The 13,676-nt window shown below is 42.8% G+C and overlaps 1 protein-coding gene across 5 annotated transcripts in view; it reads right to left on the bottom strand.

Moving 5' to 3' along the window:
• Positions 1-194: 194 nt before the first annotated feature.
• LOC131220995 (OVARIAN TUMOR DOMAIN-containing deubiquitinating enzyme 11) overlaps positions 195-13,676 on the bottom strand; it is a 32,050-nt gene continuing 18,568 nt past the window's right edge. For all 5 annotated transcript variants that reach the window (XM_058216045.1, XM_058216049.1, XM_058216046.1 and 2 more), the window contains exons 9-10: positions 863-919; positions 195-473 (exon numbers count right to left, since the gene is read on the bottom strand). In XM_058216045.1, coding sequence (XP_058072028.1) covers positions 430-473; positions 863-919 — 101 coding nt within the window. In that variant the 3' untranslated portion in view covers positions 195-429. The remainder of the gene's footprint in view (positions 474-862; positions 920-13,676) is intronic.

Genomic DNA, 13,676 nt, shown 5'->3' on the forward strand with positions numbered 1-13,676 from the left:
TTGCAGCCCTTCAAACCCCCCATATCAACAATTCAAAGTATCTGTGATGCAAATGGGCCAAAGCATTTCGTACCCTGCAATCAGATATCATCGCATACAGAGAATTGTGACAGCTGCACGCAAATGAAGCTCAAAGTGGCACACAAGCGAGATCAACGTCAATATATCAGTGGGTCCCACAACGACACATTCCATGCCCATAATAATCCATATCTTTCTCTAATCAAACACATCAAATTCAAACAAAGATGTTGTTTGCAGCATTCGATTTCAAATACAAATCTATAACTGAATTCTGTACAATAAAGATACAGTGAGGAACTGAAAAAAGATCCTTCATAAAAAAGATAACGGTACCTGGGTTGATTTCTATACAGTGGGGTGGAACGATCATCGGTCTATGACTTCTACACCAAGCCACAAGATCCTCTAGAAAAGCCAATGCTTTTTCTTGGCTGTTCGAGTAGGAACATCTGCAAAATCAATTTGGGTGCAAGTCATCTTTCTTTTTTTTCTCCATTGATTCATATGCATAAGCAAGAGGAATTGAAATGGTCCTAGCACTGATAAATGTACAGTTTGCTTATGCTGGCCGACTGTTATGCGATCCAGACCGTCAGTCTTCTGGGCCTAACAATAGACAAGGGGGAGAAAAACTCCCAGATTGAAATATTCTACCCCTTTAGCTTTTAGCCCTGCTTTCCATCAAATGTGACATTTATTTCTAGGACATAGATTGAATGGTTATGATCTTACATCCATGTGTACTGAATTAGAAGCATCAGCAAACCTTACATTTATAGAGGTAGAAAACCCCATATTTCATCCATTTGCAAATATTAAAGACAGAAAAGCCTATTACCTCCAATTCCATACAAGGAATTGTAATGCACCTCACTCCAAAAGCTAAGCCAAAGCTCTGAAATCAAATGATACAAAGACAAAAACTTAGGCTCGTATAAGCTAAAGATAATACAGTGAATTTCACACCAAAGAATACATGTTTGTAAATCGTGAGAGTTGTAAATTATCTGCGTTTGCTACCGCCACACACATCTATGCAAGGACACTTGCCAACCTATCACATGTGTAGGACATCCAAGTTGTGTATCCATGGGAGATACGATATATATCATCGGTGTTAGGGGTGCAACTCAGGTAGTTTGGGTCAGGTTGAGGATCAACCCAAAGCCCGACCCAACCTGAAGAAAACCTAACCGGCAACTGACCCAACTGGAATTCTAACCCATGGGGCCCAACCCAAACCCAACCACAATTCCACTATACTCGACCCTAAACCGACCAAAACTGACCCAAATGTATGTGATTATTCCCAAACTGACCTAACCAACCCGAATTTGCTCAACCTGACCTGATTTCAAATTGGGTGGACATTTTCCAACCCTAACCAGCTAGACCCAACCCGACCCGACCTCGGGTTAGGTCAATTGGGTTTAGGTTGATCTGAACCCAAGTTGGAGACCTAATTGGTGCATATGACCAGGTAAGTCAACTATCTGGTTGACAGCACATGTATGAAAATAATGCATGCTGCAGCCAAACTAGCAACTTCTTTTAGACCATCCATTGTTTCTGAATGCATGTGGCCAACCTATAAAGTTGGACAGTTGATCTACATGGTGAACCTCACCTGATATGTGGTTCAGATGTCCTTCACATGTGCAAGGTAAGCACACATCCACCAATGAAGAGATAGGTGTGGAAAGTACGTGTTGGGATTTGCAAACCTCCGCATCCTTTCCACCTCTAACATCATTCAAGTTTTGGATGGAGCATTACCATCTAGAAAAATGCTATCATGATTCATTCTTCATAAAGTTCTATGACGTGCCACACACATACACGTGGCAAGTTTGTGTGGTGTTTGGGACATGTTTTGGTCCATATGTTGATGCTTTTCTTGCTGTCGATCTTCATTAGAAAGATAATAAACTGAAGTACATCCAAGAAATCAACTTGAGAAAATTGCATGATACATGCCTCGAGATCTGACTTGGCTGACGACAGTCTAACGAGCGGATATAGCCTTGAGGCCAAAAATTATATTGAATTCGCTTTGGATACTTCTCCAAGAGGATGATTATGAGTTGCCGGTTACAAGAAAAGCAACTGTAATAGCAGTGGCACGGATTGATAATTTCACTAAGTCAGCTGCAACTCATCCGATTTGACTAGGACTTCGTCAATTCCAATCCAGTTTTGCACCAAGAGCCAGTATTGAGAATAGAGGTTGACTCCGCCTGAGATTCATCTGAGACACCCCAGCACCACCACCCAACTCAGCCGAGACTCGACTAAACACAAGATCAAACTAGTCAGGCTGAGGCACCATGCCAAAAACCATGGCCGTTACTGGGTTCCCTAAAGTATCAACCTTCTTTTCCCCCACCAACCATAGATCCAGCTTCACTTCTGCCGCCAAAAACCTCCATGAGCATACATCTTGTTATCAAGGATGAAAACAATATCCAAATCGATTCAGTTTTCGAGCAACCAAGATAGCATGCCCGTAAGGGCCATCTCTAGCCGAAGTCGCTGGGAAACAAACAAATAGATCTAAGTCTGGTAGACAATGGGTCAATTCAATAAAATGAAGCCCAACATATGGTATGGGCTACTTTCAGATGTATGGGTTTATAATGGGTTAGGATCTTCCGCCCTGAGAGATTCTTGGGGCATCTTTCAATGTATGCACTACCGTTGGGCGTTCACCAATTGGATGATTTACTTGAAAACTACGCACATAGATAAAGTCGCAGAATTCATGTAACTAATCTATCCTAACAAGTGCGATGGATGATACACGGCTATTTAGAAATTACTTCATATTTGCAAACGTGGAATACACATAGATCAAATCAACTATCCAGATTATCTTTTGTAGCTTAGACGCATCATCATCATCATTTATCATATAAGCCCTATCGCAACTAATTGGGGTTGGCTACATGATTCCTTTTCCATGGCCATTCCATCAAGGGCCATAACTTTGGTTAGACCATAGGTTGTCTAGTCTTTCCTTACTACCTACACCCATGTCATTTTGGCCCTTCCCCTTGCCCTTTTAGAGCCTTCAACTTGTATGAAGTCGCTCCTAACTGGCATAGGTCTTGGTCCACATTGCACATGACTAAACCATCTAAAGTTTACTTTCCCTCATCTTGTTACCTATTGGTGCTACTCCTAAATTCCCTTGAATGTATTCATTTCAATTTCCATCCTTCCTTGTCTTGCCACCAATCCATCTCAACATCCTCATTTCACCTACACTCATCCTATGGACGTGGTGTTCCCTAACTGCCCATCATTTAATCCCATAAAGCATGGCTGGTCTTATAGCCATACTACAAAATTTCAATTTTAGTTTTAGTGGTACATAACGATCACATAAAACTCCAGAGGCACATCGCCATTTCTTCCACCCCGCTTGAATTGTATGGGCAACATCCTTCTCAATCTCTCCACTCTCCTGAACTATTGACCCAAGACATTAAAAGTGGTAATTTTGGAAAAGTTCTTGGTCAACAATCTTTACTAATTTCACGTTCCCACTCCTATTGTTACTAAAATTGCACTCTATATACTTTGTTTTAGTCTGACTAATTTTAAATCCTTTAGATTCTAAAGCACCTCTCCATAAATCTAACTTCGTGTTTAAACCCTCCCTCTTCTTGTCAATCAAAACTATCTTTCACAAACAACATACACCATGGGATATTTTCCTGCAAATGCCTCGTTAACTCATCCATAAACAATGCGAAAAGGTATGAGCTCAATGACGGCTCATGGTGCAAGCCTACAGCAACTGGGAACTCACTTGTCTCTCCACCAACTGTCCTCACATTTTTTACTGCTTCCTCATACATATCCCTAATCATGTCGATATATCCTCTTGAAACTCCTTTTTCTCCCAACACCGATCAGATTGGTTTTTGAGGAGTCGGCATTTTAGCTCCCTTTTTCTTGAGTGGGAGATGAGGCAACGGTTTGCAAAGTGCATCCAAACACATAACAACAACCGCCATTTGGATCAAAACAGCATTTCAGTCTCAAAAGCCCCCTCTGGAGGGGCTGTCCAAATGGGCCCCAAAGCCATGTCAGTTGTCTTGGCTTCCTACTCTTTCTCACGATCCTCGTGCTTGTATTCACACTCCCATGCATGTGTTTTGATATAATTATAACTCCATTTACATTGTATCCAATCTATCTACAAACACTAAGCTGAGGGTCAATTTCTGAAGTTGTGCCTTAAAACTAATACGTGTCTATGAATAGAAAGCCAATGGCAGTTGGATGTTGAATATGTTTCAAAACCAAAAAGGTTGTGGATATGTGGGGGCCAAAAATTAGGTGGGTCTAGTCAACAGGTGGGACACATGAAGAATGGACCAATTGGTTTTCAGGCCATGGCCCACCTTGGAGAAACAGGTATGCGGCAGGCCAATCTGAGTTCTGTTTTCCTCGGATCAAAATCATAAGGAAGAAGGGCTGCTATTTTCTTCATGAGGATTGGGTAGTTTGGGCACCCCCTTGTCAAAGGAATTTAAAGGATGATGAGATTGAAGAGTCATGAGATTAATGAATCGACTTGAATCTATTGTTCTCCTCAATGAGAGTGATATGATGGTTTGGTCTACTCATAGTTCAGATTGGTTTTTAATTCACTCTTTCTATTCATTATTACAATAACCATCACATGCTCACCACACTCATTTTCCCTCTAATTTGTGGTCGTATGGTGCTCCTCCTCGAGTTGCTGCTTTTGCACGGTTTATGGGTAAAAAGTGAGTTTTAACAGTGGACAATTTACAAAGAAGAGCTCTTATTCTTTCAAATATTTTTTTGATGTGTGTGGAGGATGCAGATTCCATTCATCATTTATTCATCCACTAATCTAATGCAAGACGAATTTGGGAGCATTTCTTCGCCATTCCTTGTACTGAATGGGTGATATCGAGAACTGTCTTTGATCTTTTATGGGCTTGGCATGGGGGTGGGGTTGGAAAATCAACAAAAGCAACATGGCGTTTATTAATCATGGCTATTTTTTGGGTAATTTGGGGGTCTCGAAATGATCAATGTTTTCATAATAGGGATGTTTCAGTCGAGGATTGTGTTCATAAGATAATTCATTGCATTTTAGGGGTTGTTTGATTTTCATTCCATGGTAAACAGGTCATTACTATTCATTGCGCCCGTTTGAAAATAGGCGAGTATTTCCGCCTCGAAAACCGGTCTAGAAAGGGCTGACTTAAATTTGTGGGGCCTATCGTGATGATGTGAGATATTCATGCCGCCATCTGTTTTACTGGAATATTTTAGGGTATGAGCCCAAAAATGAGCCAGATCTAAAGCTCAAATGGCCCACAAAAAATCCTCCCCAAGATTTAAAAAAACTCCCATGGATGCCTTAATAAAGTAAAACCGACCAACCCTACAGTGAAATTCCCAAAAAACTCATGCCAGAAGAAAAAAGAAGAAAAAATGGAGGCGGGAGAAAAGGAAAATGGAGATTGGACGATCATCCCGGCCAAAAGAAAGAGGTTTTCTCTGCCCAATATTAGGGCACGCGATGTTGCAAGCTATCCCACGCTATTCGTAAAGGGATTTCCGGAGGGGTGGTTTCCATTAAACCTGGAGAGAGTTTTCGGCCGAGCGGGGATAGTGATGGACGTTGTCCTTCCAAGGTGCAGGAAGACGGGAGCCATCCGGGGTTTTGCGTTGGTCAGGATGAGCACAGATCGGGAGCTTTTTCAGGCGATTAAATGCCTTCATGGCGTGAGCTTTGGAGGTCAAAAAATGGTGGTGCAACGGGCGAGATTTGGTCCGGAGCTTAGACGTAATCGCATCCCTGCAATGAAGATGAAAGCAAAGCCAGATACGGTTCAGAAGGTTCAGTGGCCTACCACTCCTCATTTCAAGCCAGGATCATCCTCTTTCAAAGAAGTGCTTCTCACAGCGCCAGGGAATTCTCGTCCTGGTAGATCACCTTCTCACACGGCTGAGGAAGTCCCTTTGCAAGGTCAAGGTAGCTCGCAGAAGTGCCCTACGCAGGCTGACGACTCAGTGATTCAGATCAACTTGGACTCATTTTCCAAGTCCAAGATGGATCTTCGTGGATCGGTGGTGCTTATAACTAAGGAAGGAGAATCCTTACCATCGGTTAATAGATGGCTAGAGGATATCGGAGAGATGAAAGCGGGGTCTTACACCTCTAAGCCGATCGGTTTTAATGAAGTCTGGATGAAGGGGCCTTCAGGATTTATAGAAGACTATTCTGATGATGGCAGGGGTGTTGCATACCGATGGTCCGGTGTCTCAAATCCTTAAATGGGAGGAGTTCTGGGCCTTTGGGTATGTAGAAATATGGGTTCTGATTTGGTCGATTCCACTGGAAGTATGAAGCGTAGAGTTATTTCGGGTCTTGATATCTCGTTTGGGAGATTTAATCGAGATAGACCCCAAAACATTGGCAGGGGAAGAGTTGGGGGTCATCAGAGCTCAGATTCGGAGGAAGAAAGGGCAGCTGCTACCACCATTTCTAACGATTTCATCGGAGGAGAGGCAACTGATTTTGCCGATACAACAGGAGAGGAAAAACGACCCTATCCCAAGGTGGGGTGACCTCTAGCAGGCCAGAGAGATCCGTCCGTCGAGCCCGAAGGTCTACAATGAGAAGGGGAAGGAAGATGGTGCACAGATTCAATGCACCACAAGAGCACCATACCTCTGCGAGGTCCCATCCCACACGCGTCGCGCCCTTTCACCTGCTTTTGGGCACGTGACGTTGAGAGAGGGTGACGCGCAGATCCCCGCGAGTTTTCCTCAGTCCTTACGTGCGTCGGACGACATCTGTCCTCTGGACCCGCTTCGCACAGAGTTAGCGTGCGATTTACTTTAGGAGACTACACGTGGCACGAATTCGAGCGACGCTGGTGAGTCTTCCAAGCCGTCACGTGCTTCTCTCGAGCGAGCTGCGGAGCCTGAGTCTGGTCGTCCCCTCGGATGCCTCGCTGGCAGTGGAAGACAGGTTAGGTCTGTCTATTCGAGGCGCAGGAGTTGCATCGATGGTTACAAACCTCTCGAAAGCTCGGGTCGGGTAGTCAGGAAGAATGATGAGATTAGCTTCGGCCATTCTGTGGGTGGCTCAGATTTTTCGCCATCTAGGCCACTAAATCTGAGCCTTTCTTTATGTGCGGCTCACGTCCCCGATCCTTCTTCAAGCCTGATAGATATTTCATCACCAATCTCAGACCAATCTTCGTCCTTGCAAGAGGAACCGGACAGAGATGAGGATATGAACTCGGAATTCCTTATGCAAGCATCGGAATGGGGAAACCAATCTGATGCAGGGTCTCTGCCTTATTCCTTCAGCTCGGCAGACGCCTGTGACCAGGTTATTCTTTCTCTTCTCCAAGAAGACGCTGCTACCTACATTCCTGAAGATTAGGTTCAAGGCATCCTGGAAGCGGAACCTCTTCAGATGCGAGTAGCGACTGTAACAGTAAGTATGGAATCGACGCAGGTGTCTGAGGCCCAGAAAGCCAAAATTTCAAAGTGCATTCAGAAGAAACGTTGGATAAGGGATACCCTGGGACATATCGGGAGGTTCATTGGACTCTCATTCGGAGACAATCCAGAAGATTTCGTGGCTCTGTTCTAGTGTATAGAGGCGCGCGGTCGGCCTCTTTCAACATCGGTACCTCGGCGTAAAAAACACACTCGTACAAGACATAACAGGGAACTCCACAGTCCTCTAGCTAGTCCTAGTTCTATGTGTTTTAGTGAGAAGGGAACGACTAAAATTGGTCGTAGGGGCAGATCAGTTGCTTAATAATTATTATATCATGGAATATTAGAGGGGTGGGCTCTAGACAGAAGAGAAGTATGATAAAGGATATTTGCTCAAGAAGCAAGGCGGACATCATCTGCTTGCAGGAAACTAAAGTCCAAGCTTTTACTGACAACATTCTTAGCTCGTTGTAGAAGGTGAAAGATGGCTCATGGGTGGCCCTGAATGCAAAGGGTAGTGCGGGTGGAGTATTAATAGCGTGGAATCCAGCGGTCTGGTCGCTAGAGCAGAGCTATATTGGGGAATTTTCTGTCTCGGTTATCCTCATTGAGGTCAACTCCAACCGTAGCTTCCTCATCTCCTCTGTGTATTTTCCGAATCAAGCTGGTTACAGGGAAGATTTCTGGAACAAACTGAGTGATGTCAGGAAGAGGTTTGCTGGGCCGTGGTGCATAGGTGGCGATTTCAACATCACTCGTTATTCGGAAGAGAAATCTACTGGGGGTAGGGTGAAAGCGGGTATGAGACGTTTTTCAGATTGGATCGAGGACCAGGCGTTGATAGATATGCCCCTGATGGGAGCTCGTTACACTTGGACGAATGGTAAGGTGGATCCAATTCTTGCGAGATTGGATAGATTTCTTCTTTCTTCGGATTGGATTGATCTTTTCCCTTTGTCCACTCAATCTTCCCTCCCAAGACCGACGTCCGATCCCTGGCCGATCAAGCTGTCCATGCCTGAAGATAACTGGGGGCCAAAACCCTTCAGGTTCGATCTCTCTTGGTTGAAAATCGAAGGTTTCCCTCAGTTGATAAAAGGGTGGTGGGCTGATTTTGCAGTACAGGGTTTTCCTGGTTTCAGAATTCTTCGAAAACTCAAACTCCTTAAAATCAAGATTAATGAATGGAAAGTAGCTTTCCTGCGTGCCAGAGACCGAGAAACCGAGGACATTCTTGCTGAGATTCAGGCTCTGGATGATTCTTCTCTTATCAATCCCTTGTCTGCTGACTCTTGAAATAGAAGGGCTCAGTTGATTCACGATTATTCCTCAAGGGTCTGTGAAGCGGAGACTTCGTGGAGGCAAAAGTCGCGTCATAAATGGATTGTGGAAGGGGATAAGAATACTAGATTTTTTCATATCATGGCCTCTGTTCGTGCTAGAGCCAACAGGATCAGTTCTTTGGAGATTGAGGGTGAGCAGACTGAAGACCAGCAGCGTATATCTGAGGAGGTTGTAGGATATTTCAGTTCTTTATTTTGCAAAGAAAAATGGCGTAGGCCGAAGCTTGATTCTCTCCCTTTAGTCAGATTTCTCCAGCTGATTCCGTTGCCCTAGAAGCCAATTTTCCGAAAGAAGAAGTTCTTCAAGCTCTTAAAGATATGGAAGGAGATAAAGCCCCTGGACCGGATGGTTTCCCGATCGCATTTTTTCAGTTTTTTTGGGATATGTTGCAAGGAGATTTCATGGATTTTTTTAGCAAATTTCGTGAGAGAGGCAGATTATCCAAGGCACTTGGAGCTACCTTCATCACTCTCATTCCTAAAATTCAAGGTGTTGTCTCTTTAAAAAAACTTCAGGCCAATTAGTTTGCTGGGTGGTCCGTTCAAGATTTTGGCCAAAGTTCTAGCGACTAGGTTGAGAAAGGTTATGGGGAACATTATTTCGGAGAACCAAAGTGCGTTTATTGCAGGTAGACAGATTATGGATAGTGCATTGATTGCAAATGAATGTCTTCATTCCATTCATAAATCGGGGTCCAAATTTCTGCTTTATAAACTTGATCTTGAAAAGGCTTATGACCATGTTGATTGGGAATTTCTTCAGTATATGCTTCAGCGGATGGGTTTTGGGGTTAAATGTTGTCTTTGGATCAAGGAGTGTGTCAGTTCCGCCATGTTCTCAGTCATTCTCAACAGATCCCTAAAAGGGTTTTTTGGGAGCTCTAAGGGACTGCGGCAAGGGGATCCTCTATCCCCCTTCCTTTTCCTTATCGTCGGGGAGGCCCTTTCTCGTATGCTGAAAAGAGGCCAGGAAATGGATATCATTGGAGGGTGTGCTATCAGAAGGATGGACGCCCCAATATCTCACGTTCAATTTGCAGATGATACCCTCCTCTTTTGTGAAGCTAAGCAGTCTAAAATCAGCAATATGTGTACGGTCATCCGGTGTTTCGAAGCGGTATCAGGTCTCAAAGTCAATCTTTCTAACTCTAAAATGTTCGGGGTTAACATGGAAGATGTTGAGACTGCTCTGTTCGCTAGTTCTTCCGGCTGCTCAACCGGTAACCTCCCGTCTAACTTTGTTGGCCTTCCGTTATGCTTAGGAAAGCCTCCTAAATCGTTGTGGGACAAAGTTATTAATAGATTTGAACATTTCCTAGCCAGATGGAAATACCGGTATTTATCCTTGGGAGGGCATCTCACTATGATCAAGGCGGTCATTTCTAACTCGCCCTTATATTTCATGTCTTTATTCAAATGCCCGAATGCGATCTTGGACAAGCTCGAAAAACTCAGACGGGACTTCCTTTGGCATGGCAAGGAAGATAGGAAGAAATTTCATTTGATGAATTGGAAGGCGGTGTGTCAGAATGTGCATAAGGGCGGCACTGGTGTGAGGGATCTTAGAAGCATGAACCATGCTCTCCTAGGGAAATGGACGTGGAGGCTTGGTAATGAACCAGATACTCTTTGGAACCGTCTGATTAAGAGTAAATATGGCCACTCTTCAGGCGGGTGGTGGACGAGAGACAACTCAGTGTATAGGGCCTCTGCCTTTTGGAAAGATATTCTAGGCATGAAGAAGGATATTCAGCAAGGCATTCGATTCTCCATCGGCAAAGGGAACAAAGTTCAGTTTTGGGAAGATGTGTGGGTAGGGGATCAACCCCTTAAATGTGTTTTCCCAAACATTTATCATCTTGCTACCAAAAAATTCATTTCGGTGGCCGATAGTTATGATTTTCATGGAAATGAGGTTGTGTGGAATCCCCCCGTAAGAAGGAATCTCCAAGATTGGGAGATTTCGGAATACGCGGGCCTCTTGGAGTGTATTAGTAAAGTTATTCCCATCCAGGAAGACATCGACAAATTGGTTTGGAGCCAAGATAAATCGGGCCTCTTCTCGGTTAAATCAGCCTATAATTTTTGTGCCAGGAAGTCTCTGTCGACGGAAGAAGTGTGGACTGATAAGCTGTGGAAATACAAGATTCCTCCAAAGATTGCAGTTTTTGCGTGGTTGGTAGGTAAAGGAAAAGTGTTGACGGTAGACAATCTAAGGAAAAAGGGTATGATTCTCCCCAACATTTGTCTGTGCTGCATGGCGGAAGAAGAGTCAATTAATCACTTGTTTATTCACTGCCCTCTCATAGGCCACATTTGGTCTTGCATCCTTTCCTGGTTCAATCTCTCGTGGGCCCTCCCCAAATCGACGGGTCAGTTGCTTATGGCCTGGCATGGGGTTTCCTTTTCTAATCAGAAATCTATTATCTGGAGATTATCTATTGCGGCTATTTGGTGGGCAGTGTGGGAAGAGAGAAATGGGAGATGTTTTAGAGGGGAGTCTAAAGGGCGGGAGGCCATTTTGCAAAGGGTTCAGTTCTATATTTTCGAATGGGCTTCTATTGTTATTCCCCTAAAAGATTGTAATGTTCTTTTGTATGGAGCTAACTGACTCGCTATCCCAGCGGGCTGGTTGCTCCCTTTTCCTCTTTTAATGAAAGTTTCTGTTATCTCTCAAAAAAAAAAAAAAAATGGTCCACATCACAAGAAATAGTGGTTGTAAGATTTCCACACCGTTGAAAGGTTTTTTCTTCCTAGGGCCCACAAGATTGTTTATTTGTCATCTTACCCGTTCATAGGGTCACACAGACATGAATAAGGGGAAAATACAAATATTAGGTGTTCAATTCCCACTGTTTCTTATGGTGGGATCCACTTGAGCTTTGGATCTGCCTCATTCTTGGGTTCATGCCCTAAAATCATCTAGCGATAAGCCATATACATCACAGTGGACCCCACATGAAATTCACACCCCTCATTGATTTTAGTATTTAAAAAGCAAAACGTCAATGTCTGCATTAAGAATAGTGTTGGAATTACATTGGTAAATAATTATTACTTATTTACAAGTATTTACCATGGTGAATTAGAAAACAAACACTCCCTTAGGTTGGGCTCCATATTTAAAGTAGATAAATACTGACCATCTCCAACTGTAATTTTTGTCACAGTTTTTTCTCTTTCATATTCTTTTTGCTTGCTCCTCGCGAGTTTTTATAATATTAATGTTATTTTCAAAAAAATAGAAGGAAGAAGCGCTACGTGCCTAACATGTCTCTTTATAGCCTCAACATTATATGGAAGCCCTAATCTAAAGAGGAAATACCTAAAGTTACCTTATGAAGCAATTAAAAGTTGACCAATAGGTGAGGGTATTTTGTCAAATAGCCTTATTAAAAGACAATTTTATATATATATATATATATATATATATATATATATATATATATATGTTTAATAACCAACTAACTGCACTTGTTCCTTCTCACAATTGATCAATCATGACCATCTGCTTGGATCCGTGGACCACAAAAACATGGAAACGGTTCCATATTCACAGTTCAGATCACCAAACTAACACAATTGGGAACCTTTGATGGGGTTCAAAACTACAACATAACAGTAGAATGGTCTAGGTCTGTGGTCTAGCAATTGGATTTGACAGATCTTTGAACAGAACCAGCATTTGGGCCGAATCTGGGCCTTAAAGCCAATTATTTATGCTAGAAAAACTATTATTCAATAATCAACTGAGCACGGGTTCCTTCTCACGCTTCATCAGAACACTGAAACAGGGCCAGATATCTCATCATCCCTTAAATCTTGTCCCCATCACCAGCTTATACAATTGGGACCCTTTTATAAGGTCCAGGTCTACAATCTAGTTGTCGGGTGGCTAGGCCTATGATCTAGACAGTTGGATCTGACAACTTTGATCAGGACCATTGGTTGGGCGTGATCAAGACCTGATATACAATCTAATGGCCCGATCTCTCATCGGAGAGGCTGTGTAGCCATATTGTTAAATTAGAAAGAGCCCAACTCCTTTCCTCATCCTCAAATGCGTAAACAACTCCTCCATTAGGAAGGTCCGGAAGGTTAGACAACATCTCAATTTCAAAATCCCACATATTCCTACAGTATTGTAAGGACCAATTACCTAATGATTTTATTATTCACCACTTCATGTAAGTCTTCGATAAGGGTATCTTGGCTTGAAAGGGTGTGAAGTCTTAGGAACTTATTGGAAAGGGTAGAGTCCTAAAGCCATAAATCTTCCCAAAAGCAAACTTTCTCACACTATCCTCATTGGAAAGGGGATTTCAGTGCGCATAGCTATACTTACATATACAAAACTCTCCAAAGTTACATCCCATACAAAATATCCAAAGCTTTTACTGAAACTAGAAGAATCCTAGACCTAAAGCCAATTGGCTCACACAAGTACTTTAACTTAATTGTCTTAAAGCAGTAATAAAAGACCGAACAAATAGAGAATTTGAGTGAAGTGTCCAGCTGTTATTAAATTGTAAATAAAACCACCCATAAGGAGTGCATATATCAGCTGTATGGTGTATGGATTGTATAAAACCTCCACATTTTTCTTTGAACATTATTAGAACCTCCACAATGTAGCACAGTTCGCACAAAAGGGAATCTGGCTACTGTAAAAAGTCCAAATACACATCTCCATATATACCAATCGTATGAGTCTTTGTATACAACCGTATGGAGCATCACTGTTGTGTGGTCATATACAATCCTCTAAATAAGCAACTGGGTGATGTATGTATGTATGCA

This window comes from Magnolia sinica, chromosome 12 (assembly GCF_029962835.1).
Source record: "Magnolia sinica isolate HGM2019 chromosome 12, MsV1, whole genome shotgun sequence".
Lineage (NCBI taxonomy): Eukaryota > Viridiplantae > Streptophyta > Magnoliopsida > Magnoliales > Magnoliaceae > Magnolia > Magnolia sinica.